Genomic DNA, 14327 nt, shown 5'->3' with positions numbered 1-14327 from the left:
CATGAAGTACCTCTTCCACTGCTCCGAGCTGCATTGGAGTCCACTTTCTGTTTCAACAGTTTTGTGAGATGGGTCCCCGGAAAGGCCAGGAGGAAGGAGTTGGAACACTCTAAAACTGGATGGAATACCCGTTAGCTATTCTCTTGAGGACCCACCAATCCAAGGTTATCTTCATCCAAACTTCTCGAGAAAAGGCAAGTTTCTAACAGAGGGCAAAAGAAAAATGTTCCAAAGGTGGTCCAACCAGGCTCTCAACACTTACATCAAAACTACATCTTAGTAGAAGGTCCAGGTTGCAGAGCAGATGAGGAGGAGAAGGAAGGTTGAACCGTGCAGAACTTCTACCTCTTCCTCAGAGGCTCAGAAGGAGATTGTTGCAATTAGCATTGGGGCTGACGTTTGCGCTTGTAGTTAGGTTCCTGCTTCCGTTGCAGTTTCCTCTGCAATAGGAACGTAGAGTCTCAGGGATCAAAGACTCACTCTCCTGTCTCTGATGCTGTGGAGAACCTCATTTGTGCTCCTGCTAAATAAAACTGGTCCCTTCAAAGGGGAGGTCCTCTCTAGCTTTCCGGACCTTCCACAGGAGGTCTTCACGAATAAGGTCAGCTCCCAGACTATTGCACTGGGCAGCACAGCATGGAGAAGAGGTGGCGACCAGCCCTTGGTGGAGAAAGAAGTGGTTTGGGACTATGTAGAAAGCACTATGGACGAGCACAAGTCCATGGGGCCGGATGTGCTGCATGCGAGAGTGCTAAAGGAGTTGGTGGATGTGATTGCAGAGCCATTGGCCATTATCTTTGAAAACTCATGGTGATCAGGGGAGGTTCAGGACAACTGGAAAAAGGCTAATGTAGTGCCCATCTTTAAAAAAGGGAAGGAGGAGGATCCTGGGAACTACAGGACAGTCAGCCTCACCTCAGTCCCTGGAAAAATCATGGAGCACGTCCTCAAGGAATCAATTCTGAAGCACTTAGGGGAAAGTAATCAGGAATGGTCAGCATGGATTCACCAAGGGCAAGTCATGCCTGACTAATCTAATTGCCTTCTATGACGAGATAACTGGCTCTGTGGATGAGGGGAAAGCAGTGAACGTGTTATTCCTTGACTTTAGCAAAGCTTTTGATATGGTCTCCACAGTATTCTTGCCAGCAAGTTAAAGAAGTATGGGCTGGATAAATGGACTATAAGGTGGATAGAAAGCTGGCTAGATTGTCGGGCTCAATGCATAGTGATCAATGGCTCCATGTCTAGTTGGCAGCCGGTATCAAGCGGAGTGCCCCAAGGGTCGGTCCTCGGGCCGGTTTTGTTCAATATCTTCATTAATGATCTGGAAGATGGCGTGGATTGCACCCTCAGCAAGTTTGTAGATGACACTAAACTGAGAGGAATGGTAGATACGCTGGAGGGTAGGGATAGGATACAGAGGGCCCTAGACAAATTAGAGGATTGGGCCAAAAGAAATCTGATGAGGTTCAACAAGGACAAGTGCAGATTCCTGCACTTAGGATGGAAGAATCTCATGCACCGCTACAGACTAGGGTCTGAATGGCTAGGCAGCAGTTCTGCAGAAAAGGATCCAGGGGTTACAGTGGACAAGAAGCTGGATATGTGTCAACAGTGTGCCCTTGTTGCCAAGAAGGCCAATGGCATTTTAGGCTGTATAAGTAGGGGCATTGCCAGCAGACTGAGGGACGTGATCGTTCATATTCTCACAGCCCTCTATTGGACATTGGTGAGGCCTCATCTGGAGTACTGTGTCTAGTTTTGGGCCCCACACTACAAGAAGGATGTGGAAAAACTGGAAAGCATCCAGAAGCGGGCAACAAAAATGATTGGGGGACTGGAACAAATGACTTATGAGGAGAGGCTGAGGGAACTGGGCTTGTTTGGTGTGCAGAAGAGAAGAATGAGGGGGGATTTGATAGCTGCTTTCAACTACCGAAAGGGGGTTCCAAAGAGGATGGATCTAGACTGTTCTCAGTGGTAGCAGATGACAGAACAAGGAGTAATGGTCTCAAATTGCAGTGCGGGAGGTTAGGTTGGATATTAGGAAAAACTTTTTTAGTAGGAGGGTGGTGAAGCACTGGAATGCGTTACCTAGGGAGGTGGTGGAATCTCCTTCCTTTGAGGTTTTTAAGGTCAGGCTTGACAAAGCCCTGGCTGGGATGATTTAGTGGGGATTGGCCCTGCTTTGAGCAGGGGGTTGGACTAGATGACTTCCTGAAGTCCCTTCCAACCCTGATATTCTATGATTACATTCTATGATCCCAGATGCCTGAAGACAGGAAGAATGCATCATGGCAAATGCAATAGTCCTCACTGACATATCAGTGGCATAACGAGGAACTTGTAACAAGGTTCTCGCTGTCAGTTCACCTTTAACTCACCCTGATGCTCCCTTGATAGTTTATTAAGTAGGCTAGAGAGTCTATCCCAGAGGAGAAAAATCACACTGATGGCAAAGCTTGATAGTTGGGCACCCTCATTTGGAGGCTTGTGGAAGAGTAGACCTTATAGTCAAATAGATCTAGGTTTTTGGGATCCTGGCCCAGAATGGTGTTTTCTAGGGGCTCCCTACTTTTTGGGCCTTTCCTGAGCTGTCTGTACCAGTAAGAAATCTGGGGTCAGGTGCTGAGAAAAATCTTTGGATGTTCATTAATCCACATCACAATTCTGTCTGGTGTCGCCATGCAAAGTATAAACCAGTCATTTGTGCTGCTTTTCCTGGGTGTTTTCTGGTGATATATCAAGAGTCTCGTGATCCTATTAAAGATATCCTGGAATACTTTGAATTCATCCTGACACGCTGAATGAGATGATTGACCTTCTCATTCAGAAGAACAGGAGGAAATTCCTTGAGGATCAGGGAGCTCTAGATCTGAGATGCTCTGGTCATCCCCAGTATTCTATTCTTCATCTTCTAGCAACTAAGGATAAGAAAGTTGTGGGGCTGGAGAGAGCTGAATTTGTCTATTCAGTGAGGGAGATCTTGGTGGAGTCATGGTAGAGGAAAGCTTCCTGGAATAAGGGGTCATGCCCCAAGAAGACCAGTATGTCTAGGGCTGGTAGGCATACTGGGGTAGAGTGTACATGGGTGAATATCAAGATGGAGGTTCCTTGAGAAACCCTGCTCTCTTTGTCAGTACTCTAGTGAAATCCTCTCTGGATTTTTCGCTGGACTCCTATTGAGCCACCCACAGTGGAGAGTGAGAATAGGATGAAGAGGAGCTTTTGCTGTGCTCTGGAGAAGACGATGAGATGTAGACTACTTAAAGAGAAGTGGCAGACGTGTTCAGGATGCCAGGTCTGCGTGGTGTCAGATCAGATAGAGGCATAGGGACTGACTGCTTGGAGATGACATCTCTTAAGCACTGCAGTAGGGGAGACTCCGGTACTGGACCTATGGATAGGTTGGCCGGTATGATGCAAGGCTTCTGTGTCAGGATGCTCGCCTGTGCCAAGAAGGCCAAAGCAGGCATGGAGGATTTTGGCGCTGAGGATGGTGCCGGAGCACATAGTGTCAGCATGATACCAGGGGAAACACAGTCTGTGTGGGTTAAAGGAGTCATCAGTGCAGATTTGCTCTTCAGTGCCAGGGCATTGGGAGGCACAGTGAGTTGTGGATCTTAACAGATGACATCTGAGGAGAAGTCTCTTGCTTGGGGTTGGTGAGGGCAATCTGTGCATGACTTCTCTACTGGAACAATGCTCCTTGCTCCCTCTCTCTGAGGGAGCAGAGCTAGAGAGAAGTGCGGTCTATGGCAGGAAGCAGTGAGAGAGCTGGAAGTGGCGCCACAGCTGGCCAGTGTCAAGGCAGGATGAGACTGACCTGTTCTGGACTTCTCCAAAGCAGAAATAAGTCTCAGGCTGCTTGAAATCACCAGTGGAAACAAATTTAGCCTCACCTCTCTGTTCTTGACAATCTCTTGGAGAACAAGCACCATAAGGAGCAGTGCTGTGTTACGTGTCCCTCCTGGGCAAACAAGACATCAGGAATGCCCATCATTTATGGGTATGGCAGAGTCACACAATGGGCACTTCTTGAAGCCTGATGACTTGGGTCTGCCATGATGGAGGCACACCCCTCCTGTGCATGGGGGGGAGGGACAAGGAGGGGTGAAGCCACACTAGTCACAAGTTTCCCCTTAAAAATTATGATTTTTCTTTTCTTTTCTTTTTTTAAGCCAATGGGCAATTTAACCTAAAGACTAACTAGATCTAACATTACAACAGGAAAATTAAATGAAAGCTATGTCACTCGAGGGATGCAAACACTGCAGGTCTTCCATCTTGCAGTCATGGGCAGAAATAAGGAACTAAGGAGCAGCTGAGACCATCCTACCTCCTATATGCTTAACTATAGTGGTCACAAGGGTATACAGAGCATGGACATGGCCACAATCGATGCAGCTATTCATAAAGAGTCCAACCTCACATGCCTGGGGCACATGGACACCAAAAGTGGAATCTGTGTGAACAATCACTCAAATAACTCCTTATTATCTTTAACATTGCTGGCCATAGGATTTCTAATTGTGCCCTTTTATACATCTATCTATCTATCGAGATATCAGAGTGGTAGCCATGTTTGCCGCTTTTACGGATCCAGACTAAGAGTCCTGTGGCACCTTATAGACTAACAGAGGTATTGGAGCATAAGCTTTCGTGGGTAAATACCCACTTTGTTGGATGCATGGAAATTTCCGCTATATGCATTCGACGAAGTGGGTATTCACTCATGAAAGCTTATGCTCCAATACAACTGCTAGTCTATATGTTGCCACAGGACTCTTTGCTGCCTTTATCTAGAGAGAGAGAGAGAGAGAGCTGCTTTCACTTCCCCTGTAGGCCATGTTATTTTTTAACCAGTGAGGCCTTCTTTCTCGACTGTGGCTTTTCTTAATCAGTTTTCAATTCTCATGCACATTCTTCTGTTTAAATCTCTTCTCTCAACTGATTTGACTCACAATTGTTCTCAGCTTTGTGGAATTGGTCCTTTTAAGGTACAAAGTATATACGTTACTGATTTGGACTTTATTCTGTTTGCTTATAACAAATGTAATCAAGTTATGATCACTTGTACCAAAGCAACCGCTAACTTTTAGTTTTACAATCAGTTCCTCTTTACCTGTCAAGACGAGGTCTAATATAGAATTCCCTTGTGCTGATTGCAACACTTCTTGAGTTAGGAAATGGTCATCTATAAATTTTAGAAATTCCAAGGACGTTTTAGTACTGTCAGCATGAGACATCCAGTTTGTGCCACTCACACTCTAGTCCCCCATGGCCATGCAGTTTTTTCCTCCTTTGTATTATAGACAGGGGCTTAAGAAGCTGGTCATCCCATTCTCTCCCCCGGAAGAAGGACGGTCTGTAGCAGACAGACTAGTACCCCATCTTGTGCTGTATCTGTTTGGACATTGATCCAGAAACATTCAGGATCATTTCAAGTTGTCAGCGACTTGGAAACAGATAATGCCATTTTTGACAGAGTGCCACTCTCCCTCCCCTTCTGTCCACTCGATCCTAAATAGATTATAATCATTGGTTTTACCATTCCATCATGCAAGCCATCCCACCAGGTTTCAGTAATACCTACCAGGTTGAATTTATGCTCCTAAATAAGCAATTGCAACTCTTCTTGTTTATTACTCAGGCTCCTAGCACTCGTGTACATACAGCCAATTAACACGACAGCATTGCAAGGCATGGAGCTGGCACAATACAAACTGAACAGAAAGCAGGTTCAAACGGAGACATTTTTTCTTCCCTGTTCAGAGAAGTGATTTACATCTGTTCCCAGTGACACCACTACTCAGTCTCTCTCTAGTTTTTGGGAAATCCAACAGCCACTCAAGATTGCAGCTGAGTTTCTCCTACAAGTCAGATGCCAGTCCCGCCATCTAATACAAAAGAGCACCGGCCTCAAAATGAGCAAGTTCACTTTGGGCGCAGGTAAGAAGTTTTCTACCAGACTGGAAGTAACTAGATAAGGAATTGCTGATTTATGACACCCATACAGCAGAGGGGTTCACAAGTTAGAGAGTCTGCCATGGCAAAGCAAAACAATGGAAGGGAAAGTGATCAAAACTAGTTTCAAGGACTCCCTCAGCTGACAGCATGTACTCAGGATTGAAATCCAATTGCTTAAAGTCAAATTTCAGAAGTTATTCACATGGAGTTGCCTCACTGGTATCATTATGGCATGTGAGCTCTGTGAAACTTAGACCAGGCCAAGATATGGCTGCTGCAGATCTAAGATTCCATGTAACGCAATGGTAACTCTAGTCCTTTTCCTTGTACAGCCCTTCGTGATGTACATGATCCAGAGAAAAAAAACAGTTACCTACTTTTTGTAACTGTTGTTCTTTGAGATGTGTTGCTCATGTCCATTTCATTCTAGGTGTGTGCACGCCCACGTGCACAGTTTTTGGAGATTTTTGCCATAGGGCCAGCTGTGGCACTCTCTGGTGCAGTAAATCAGGCGCCGCCTGCCCTACGCCCTCTCGGTTTCTTCTTGCCAGCAACTCCGACAGAGGGGCAGGAGGGCGGGTAATGGAATGGACATGAGCAACACATCTCAAAGAACAACAGTCACGAAAAGGTAGGTAACCGTTTTTTCTTCTTCAGGTGCTTGCTCATGTTGATTCCATTCTAGGTGGCTCACAAGCAGTATCTATGGATATGAGCTCAGAGTTCACCGCTTTGCGGCTTCCAGTACTACTCTACCAAAGCCAACATCATCCCAGGCCTGCTGGGTAAGCGCATAGTGGGACATGAAGGTATGGAACGACGACCAGGTGGCTAGCCCACAGATGTCCTGAATAGGCACTTTGGCCAAAAAGGCTGCCAAAGAGGCCTGCGCGCTGGTCGAGTGGGCGGTGATGATCACCAGGGGCAGCACCTTCACTTGATCATGGCAAAAGCAAATGCAGGCAGCGATCCCGGAAGAAATTCTTTGAACGGAAACAGGATGAACTTTCACTATGTTGGCCACGGCAATGAATAATTGTGTTGACTTACAGAACAGTTTTGTCCTGTCAATATAGAAAGCCAGAACTCGTCTGATGTCCAAGGCATGCAGCCCTCCCTCCTCCTCTGACTTATGCAGCTTCGGAAAGAAGACGGGTAAGTAAATATTTGGGCTTGAATGAAACTGGAAGACCATCTTGGGAAGGAAAGCCTGGACTTTGTCCTTGTAGGAGACTGTGTAAGGCAGTTCTGAGGAAAGCGCCCAAATCTCATATACCTGGCAGGCCAACGTCACCATGACCAGGAACACAACCTTCCAGGAGAGGAGAAGGAGACAGCAGGAAGCCAGAGGCTCGAAGGGGTGACCCGTGAGCTGCGACAGCAGCAGATTTAAGTCCCAAAGGTTAGAGAACAGGATCCCTAATGTGCGAGTAGAGGCACTCCAGGCCCTTAAGGAATCTGGCCTTGATATCCTGAGAGAAAACCGACCTGCCTTCGAGCGGTGGGTGGAAGGCCAAGATGGCTGCTCGATGGACTTTGACTGATGAGAGGACCAAGCTCTGGAGCTTGAGATGCAAGAGGTAGTCTAGTATGAGCTGCAATGGGGCTCACTTGGGAAAGACCCCCTTATCCACCATCCAGCAGGTGAATAGCTTCCATTTGGACAGGTAGCTCGCCCTGGTGGAGGGCTTTCTACTGCCCAACAGGACTCGCTGGACCTCAGATGAGCACTGCCGCTCTTGAGCATTCAGGCACACAGCTGCCAAGCCGTCAGAGGTAGTGCTACCAGGTTCGGGTGCAGGAGAGTGCCATGGTTCTGGGGCAACAGGTCCACCCTGAGCAGCATCCGAAACGGGGTCGCAACTGAGAGGTCCAGCAGAGTGCTGAACTTGGTGCAGCCATGCCGACTCTATGAGGATGCTCTTTGCCCTGTCCTGCTTGATCTTCATGAGAACCCTGGGCAGCAACGGCACTGGAGGGAAGGCGTACATCAGAGCCCCCGACCACGAGAGCAGGAAGACATCCAACAGAGATCCTATGTCCCTGCCCTGGAACGAGCAGAAGACGTATCATTTTCTGTTCTGCCTGGATGTGAATAGGTCCACCTGGGGAGTTCCCCTCCTGTGGAAGATCACAGAATATCAGGGTTGGAAGGGACCTCAGGAGGTCATCTAGTCCAACCCCCTGCTCAAAGCAAGACTAATCCCCAATTAAATCATCCCAGCCATGGCTTTGTCAAGCCTGACCTTAAAAACTTCCAAGGAAGGAAGATTCCACCATGTCCCTAGGATAGAACTGACCACCTCCGGGTGAAGGGACCATTCGTGGCAAGATGAGAATGTCCTGTTGAGGAGAGCTGCCCAAGCATTCCTGGCCCCTGGGCGATGAGCGGCCACGAGATGGATGTCGTGCTACAGAGCTGGAGTGCTTCCTGACAGAAGGCAGACGATCTGTCGCCCCCCTGCTTGTTAATATAGAAGACCGTGTTGCCCATTAGGACCTGAACCATCCTGCCTTGTATGTGAGGCAGAAAGGCTTGGCAGGCTAGACGAACCGCCCTGAGTTCCCTGACACTGATGTGCAGAGACCAATCGTGAGTGGACCAACAGCCTTGAGTACTGAGACCGCCCAGGTCAGCTCCCAACCCAGGTCCGAAGCATTGGAGACAAGAGTCACCAATGAGACTGGGGCCACGAAGGGAACTCCCGCCAGCACCAACGCGGGATCTTACCACCAGATAAGTGGCAACAGTATGCTGCCCAGAATCCTGATCACCCAGTCCATACTGCACTGGTTGGGGACATAGACCGACGCCAGCCATGCCTGTAGGGGGCCCGAGGTGGAGTCGCACGTGCCAAACCACGTAAGTGCATGCTGCCATGTGACGCAACAATCTCAGGCATGTAGGGGCAGTGGTGAGTGATTGGGCACACAGAGACGAGATGAGGTGCATCATGGCTTGGAACCAAGTTTTGGGGAGGAAGGCTCTGGCTCGAGTGGAGCTGAGTATCACCCCAATGAATTCTATACCTTGCACTGGGGTGAGGGTTGACTTTTTGTCATTTATTAATAGGCCCAGATCGTGGCAGGTGGAACAGACAAGGTCGAGATGCCTCCACACCTGATCCAGGGACTGGCCCTTTATCAATCAGTCGTACAAGTACGGGTAGATTTGGACCCACTGACGTTGCAGGTAAGCGGCCACTGGCACTATACACTTGGTGAACACTCTCTGAGCCAACGAGAGACTAAAGGGCATCACTGTGAACTGGAAATGGTAATGGCCCAACGTGAAACGGAGGAAACGCCGGTGCCCCAGGAACATGGAAATATGGAAGTACATGTCCTTTAAATCAAGGGCAGAGTACCAGTCTCCCAGATCCAGGGAGGGGATGATAGAGGCCAGGGAGACCATATGAAACTTTAACTTTTTGAGAGAGTTGTTGAGGAAGTTAGCTCCGAGAATAGCCCTGTTCCCTCGAAAGGGAGGTTCTGGAGGATGGATTGCATTTCCTGGGACAGCCTGGAGACCTGTAACCAGCTACACCTCATGGCTATTGCAGAGGTGACACTGAGTCCATGGCATCCAGGCCATCTGGAGGACACCTCTGTCTACCACCTTGCCCGCTTCCACCAGAGTGGAGAACTCCTGTGCCTGATCCTGTGGGAGGCTCTCTTTGAACTTGCCAGTGGAGTCCCACAGGTTGAAACTGTATCTGCCAAGTAGGGCCTAATGGTTAGAGACCCTGAATTGGAGGCTTGCTGCTGAATAAATCTTTCTGACAAATAAGTCCAGCCTCTTAGCATCCTTATTTTGGGAGTGCCACTCGCCTGGCCCTGCCAGGCCCTTTCATTGACAGAGGACACAACCAGGGACGCTGCAGGAGGGTGCGTGTATAGATATTCAAACCCCTTTGTGGGGACATAGTACTCCGCCTTCTTGGATGTGGGCGGAATGGAAGATGCGGTCTGCCACACTGACTTGTCGACCTTTAGGACTCCAGGGTGAACGGGCAATGCGACCTGGGCAATGCGTCTAAGCCAGTGTCTTGGCGGGATCCACCACGTGGCCAGGCGTCTGTGGTGCCGGTTGGCCTAACTGTTCTTCGGCCGCCTGGGATGCAGATGGCCCTGCGATGGGCTGGGATCTCTTACTGCTCCCTGGAGTCAGAGGCGGGTCCACAGCGATACCCCATAGAGCCTCTGTTGCGCGCACAAGGCCTAACTCAGGTCCTTTGCCCAAAGTTCCTTTGCGCGGTGCTTGCGGACCAGTCGACTTAGACTGCTTCTTCGGTACTGGCGAGGGGGAATGGTGCCAATCCCAGTGCTGGCGCTACACTGTGTGCCGACGCCGAAGTACCAGGTGTGGAATCCGAGTGTGAGGGCTCCGATGCCAGGCGCAGAGCAGCCTCCATGAGGAGGGCCCTCAATCGAACATCCCGCTCTTCCTGAGTTGGAGATGAAAGTTTTTGCAGATCCGGCACTTGTCTTCTTGATGGGACTCCCCCAGGCACTTCATACGACTCTCAGGATGTCACTGATGGGCATCGGCCGGCTGCACACAGAACATGGCTGGAAGCCTGGGAAGCGGGGCATGCCCCCCCTCCAGGACAAAGTCCCAGCAGGGATTCTAACTACTAAACTACTACTAAAACACCTAACAGCTAACTAATCACTGATTAAATAATAAAGGAGTACACCTAAACAGCGAAGAACGGCTAATGCCCTTGCTAAGCAAGACCAGGTGCTCCAACCAAACGTCTTGGGCAGTAAGAAGGAACTGAGGGGGCACAGGGTCAGCGACACCTGATATATCGCGGCATGAGTGTGGCACTCCAGAGGGCGCCACAGCCTGCCCTACAGATACCGCTAAGACAAAAATCTCCGACAGCTGTGCGCGTGGGCACACACACACACACACACACACACACACACACACCTACCTATATGGAACCGACATGAGCAAGCACTTGAAGAAGAAAGCAGAATTTCCCACCAATAATGAAATCAGTCAAGTAGTTTCTAAATTCATGCACATTTAAAATGTGTTGCTCATCTACTTGACTTGGGCTGAGCCTCCCCTGCTAAACCCACCTATCAAGGCCCCTGCTAGCCAGAGTATCTCCTAACATACTCACTTCTTGTGGATCTTAGAAAGTGGTGAGAGCAGTGGAGAAGGGAAGGGTTCAGGAGGCTGTCAGGAGGACAGGGGAAAGAAGGGCAACACAGGACTTGGGCACTGCCTGGATGATGCCCAGGACCCTATTAGACTTGAGAGCCAGGACAACCCTGCATAGGGCACGTAAAAAGTGAGCGGCTCTCCCTGAAACTCAACAAAAACACAGGATGCAGATGAGCAAGCCCAGTTGTAGAACTTGCCGAGCTTCCAGGAATGCCCCAACCTGATGTGCAAGACACACCTTATATCACTTCAAGTAACCCTCCTTCACAGGCTCCCTCCTCTCTGCCCCCAGCAAACACGTAGGGTACTATTGACTCCATCTCACCCTGGGGGAGGGGCACTGTGGTGGCACCAGCGCCCTACAGAATACCCAGCATCTGCGCTCTCCGAAACCAGAGTACCAGTCAGCTCTGTTCAGCAACTTCTAATTCTTAGCACCAATACGGGGCAAACCTGTGCCCAGCTTTTTTGAAAGAGCAGAACAGAACAGCCACCAAACCTGAATAGGCAGAAGGAGAGCCCTGTCAGCAGCCGGGACCAGGGACAGGGTGGGGTGCGAGAGCCAGATTTACCTGCTGACAAATACTCCTCAAGACATACTTGGCATAAATATCCAGGCTGGCCGTCTCTATGGACACTGTCCGGCCAGCAGACTTCTTGGCACCCAGCTCATCTTCCATAAGGTCATCCATCCCTCCAGGGTGGGAAAAGCCAGAGCCTTTCAACTCTGCATCCCCTGTAACCAAGAGGCAAAGGGTCACCTAATGCAACAGTAACAAAAACCAGAGCCATCCACACAATGGATACTGAACTTGAATAAGATTTACTCCTGGCCCCAGAGCTCAGCACAGGCCGTCCCCATGTCCCCGCTACTGCTCCACAGCCCCAGAGCTCAGCGCAGGCCGTCCCCATGTCCCAGCTACTGTCCCATGGCCCCAGAGCTCAGCACAGGGCACCCTGTCCCCATCCCCAACCAACACCCCTCGGCCAGAGAGCTCAGCGCAGGTCAGCCTCATCCCTGCCAGCTACCAACTCTTTGGCAGGGAGACCCATGCAGCCCACAAACGCCCCAGGGAGAGAGCTTAGCGCAAGCCAGACATTTCTTCATCACACAGATCTCATCTACCCCTCCTATTACTCCTGACAGAATTCTGCGCCCCTGCAGAGGCAAAGAATTCATATGGCCTGCATTTTTCTGTGCCCCCCGTGCAGAAAAATGCAAAAAAAATTTTGCTGGGGGACATGCACCTCTTCCCCAGTAGCGCATCTGTTCCAGCGTGCCTGGAGCAGCCTCAGAGATAGGGAAGGGGAGTTGGGCGTGCATGCCTGTGTAGTTGATCACCTGGGGGAGGGTGGGGGTGGTGGCTGGGCATGCGTGCCAACTCTGCACGAGTGTCTCAGCGAGACACTCTGTCCCTCTCGCTTGCTACTGCAGCTCGCTGGTGTGGAAGGGTAGGGCTTTTTATTATGCAGGAGGCAGAAATGTAGCAGCCTGCCTACATAGTAACATTGTCAATGTTCCTTGTTAGTTAACTGTTCCCATTCTCAGTCAATTCCTCCAGGAGCATAAAACCTAGGAAAGTTTTAAGGCCCCTAAGTTGCCAGAGTGATGTAAAGCCTTATAAATGACAGTAAGGGAATCAGCTAGGAAGATCTAGTGCTCTCTCACTTTTTTCCTGTGCCAAAGTGGCACAATGGGATTAGATTACAGCTCAGAATTTATTTTACTTACCCATTTAAAAAAAAAGAAAAAAAAAAAGACTGAGGGCAAATAAAACATTTATCAAGCAGTCAATAAAATGTCAGGACAACCAGAATCAAGCACTTCCCAAAGTACCCAGCCAGGTCCAGGACAATGATTAGCAATGACTTTCATGTGTGAAAGTCTGAGCAATTTAAAATGACATTCTACTTTTTTTTTTTTTTTGGCACGCTGTTTGTTCTGTAATGAAATTTAAATGAAAATCCAGGATTATAACTGAAATGCAGAGAGTTAGTTACCAACTGTTTGTAACTTAACTTTCATGCGTTTAAGAAAATCTGAATAGTTATTGTGACTTTTTCCTGTATTGTAGTTTAAATAAATCATCAGAACAATTGAAACTGCTGTGATTATATTGCATTATTTTGACAAATAAAATATGCAGAATTTTTAATTTTTTGGCACAGAATTTTGAATTTCTTGGCACAGAATCCCCCCCCAGGACTACTCCTATTTAGTCATCATATATCTTTCGCAGTCCAATACTCTGTAGCACACACACATTTCCTGCACTCCACCTGCTCCCACAACACTCTGTTTCCTTCTCACAGGTCCAGTCTAGGATAAGGTACGTACCCAGCACAAAGACAGCCTTCAGTACTGCAAAGACTGCTCCATCCACAATTCGGTTCTGGGAAGCAGCCAGCAAGTGGCGGTCACAGGAGGAACGAATTCCCACCGTGGGCTTATCTGCAGAGAGGCCAAAGAAAAAGGGTAAATCCCAGCATGCGAGAAAGACCCAGGCTCCAGAGCCACCCAAATCACACACTATCCAGTGCAGCAGACTGAGGGCCAGCAGTTCTGGCTCTACTAGCTCACTGGGCCAGTTTGGCACTATTCATTTCCCCATCTGTAACATGGAGCCAATTACATTTGTCTACGCCCAAGAGTGGGGATGTCTCTGAACTCCTTGGCTGACAGACTACTCAAAGGCAAAGTGTTATGCAGAATTGGACCACCCCAGTGTAACACAGCCATAAAATTCATAGGAATGACCAGGAAGCAATGTCTGTGCAACAAAGTCCAGACTTCAGCAAAACTCTAACCTGGGCATCAGCCACATTTGGAGGAGTGGGGGACAATGTACAGATGATGAGCCATGGATGGAGACCTGCAGGACTAGTTCTGCCCCAAACAGAAAGGGATGTCAAACCAGGCAAGTCTGAGACATTACAGAGGCGTGCATGGCAGCCCTAGGACAGGAGAGGAGCCAGCAACAGGTCAATGAAAAGAGGTTCATATGCTGAGGCCAGAATGAAACCCAGATGAGGCTGCTGCCGTGAGGACAGCTCCCAGCCCCTCTGCTCAGACTCAGAGTTGGAGGGTTAGCATGCCTGGGCCACGCAGGGGTGTTTAAAGGGGGAGGACAGGCAGATTGCAGAGTTGGGGAAGCAGAGGAGAGGGGTTTGT

The 14327-nt window shown here is 49.1% G+C and overlaps 1 protein-coding gene across 9 annotated transcripts in view; it reads right to left on the bottom strand.

Moving 5' to 3' along the window:
* MED12 (mediator complex subunit 12) overlaps positions 1 to 14327 on the bottom strand; it is a 90430-nt gene that overhangs the window by 43612 nt on the left and 32491 nt on the right. For all 9 annotated transcript variants that reach the window (XM_043491873.1, XM_038415598.2, XM_043491869.1 and 6 more), the window contains 2 exons: positions 13494 to 13607; positions 11728 to 11891 (listed from right to left, as the gene is read on the bottom strand). In XM_043491873.1, coding sequence (XP_043347808.1) covers positions 11728 to 11891; positions 13494 to 13607 — 278 coding nt within the window. The remainder of the gene's footprint in view (positions 1 to 11727; positions 11892 to 13493; positions 13608 to 14327) is intronic.

This window comes from Dermochelys coriacea, chromosome 9 (genome assembly GCF_009764565.3).
Source record: "Dermochelys coriacea isolate rDerCor1 chromosome 9, rDerCor1.pri.v4, whole genome shotgun sequence".
Classification (NCBI taxonomy): Eukaryota; Metazoa; Chordata; order Testudines; family Dermochelyidae; genus Dermochelys; species Dermochelys coriacea.
Note: the sequence above shows the minus strand (reverse complement) of the source record. Positions and strands in the feature narration are given on the sequence as shown.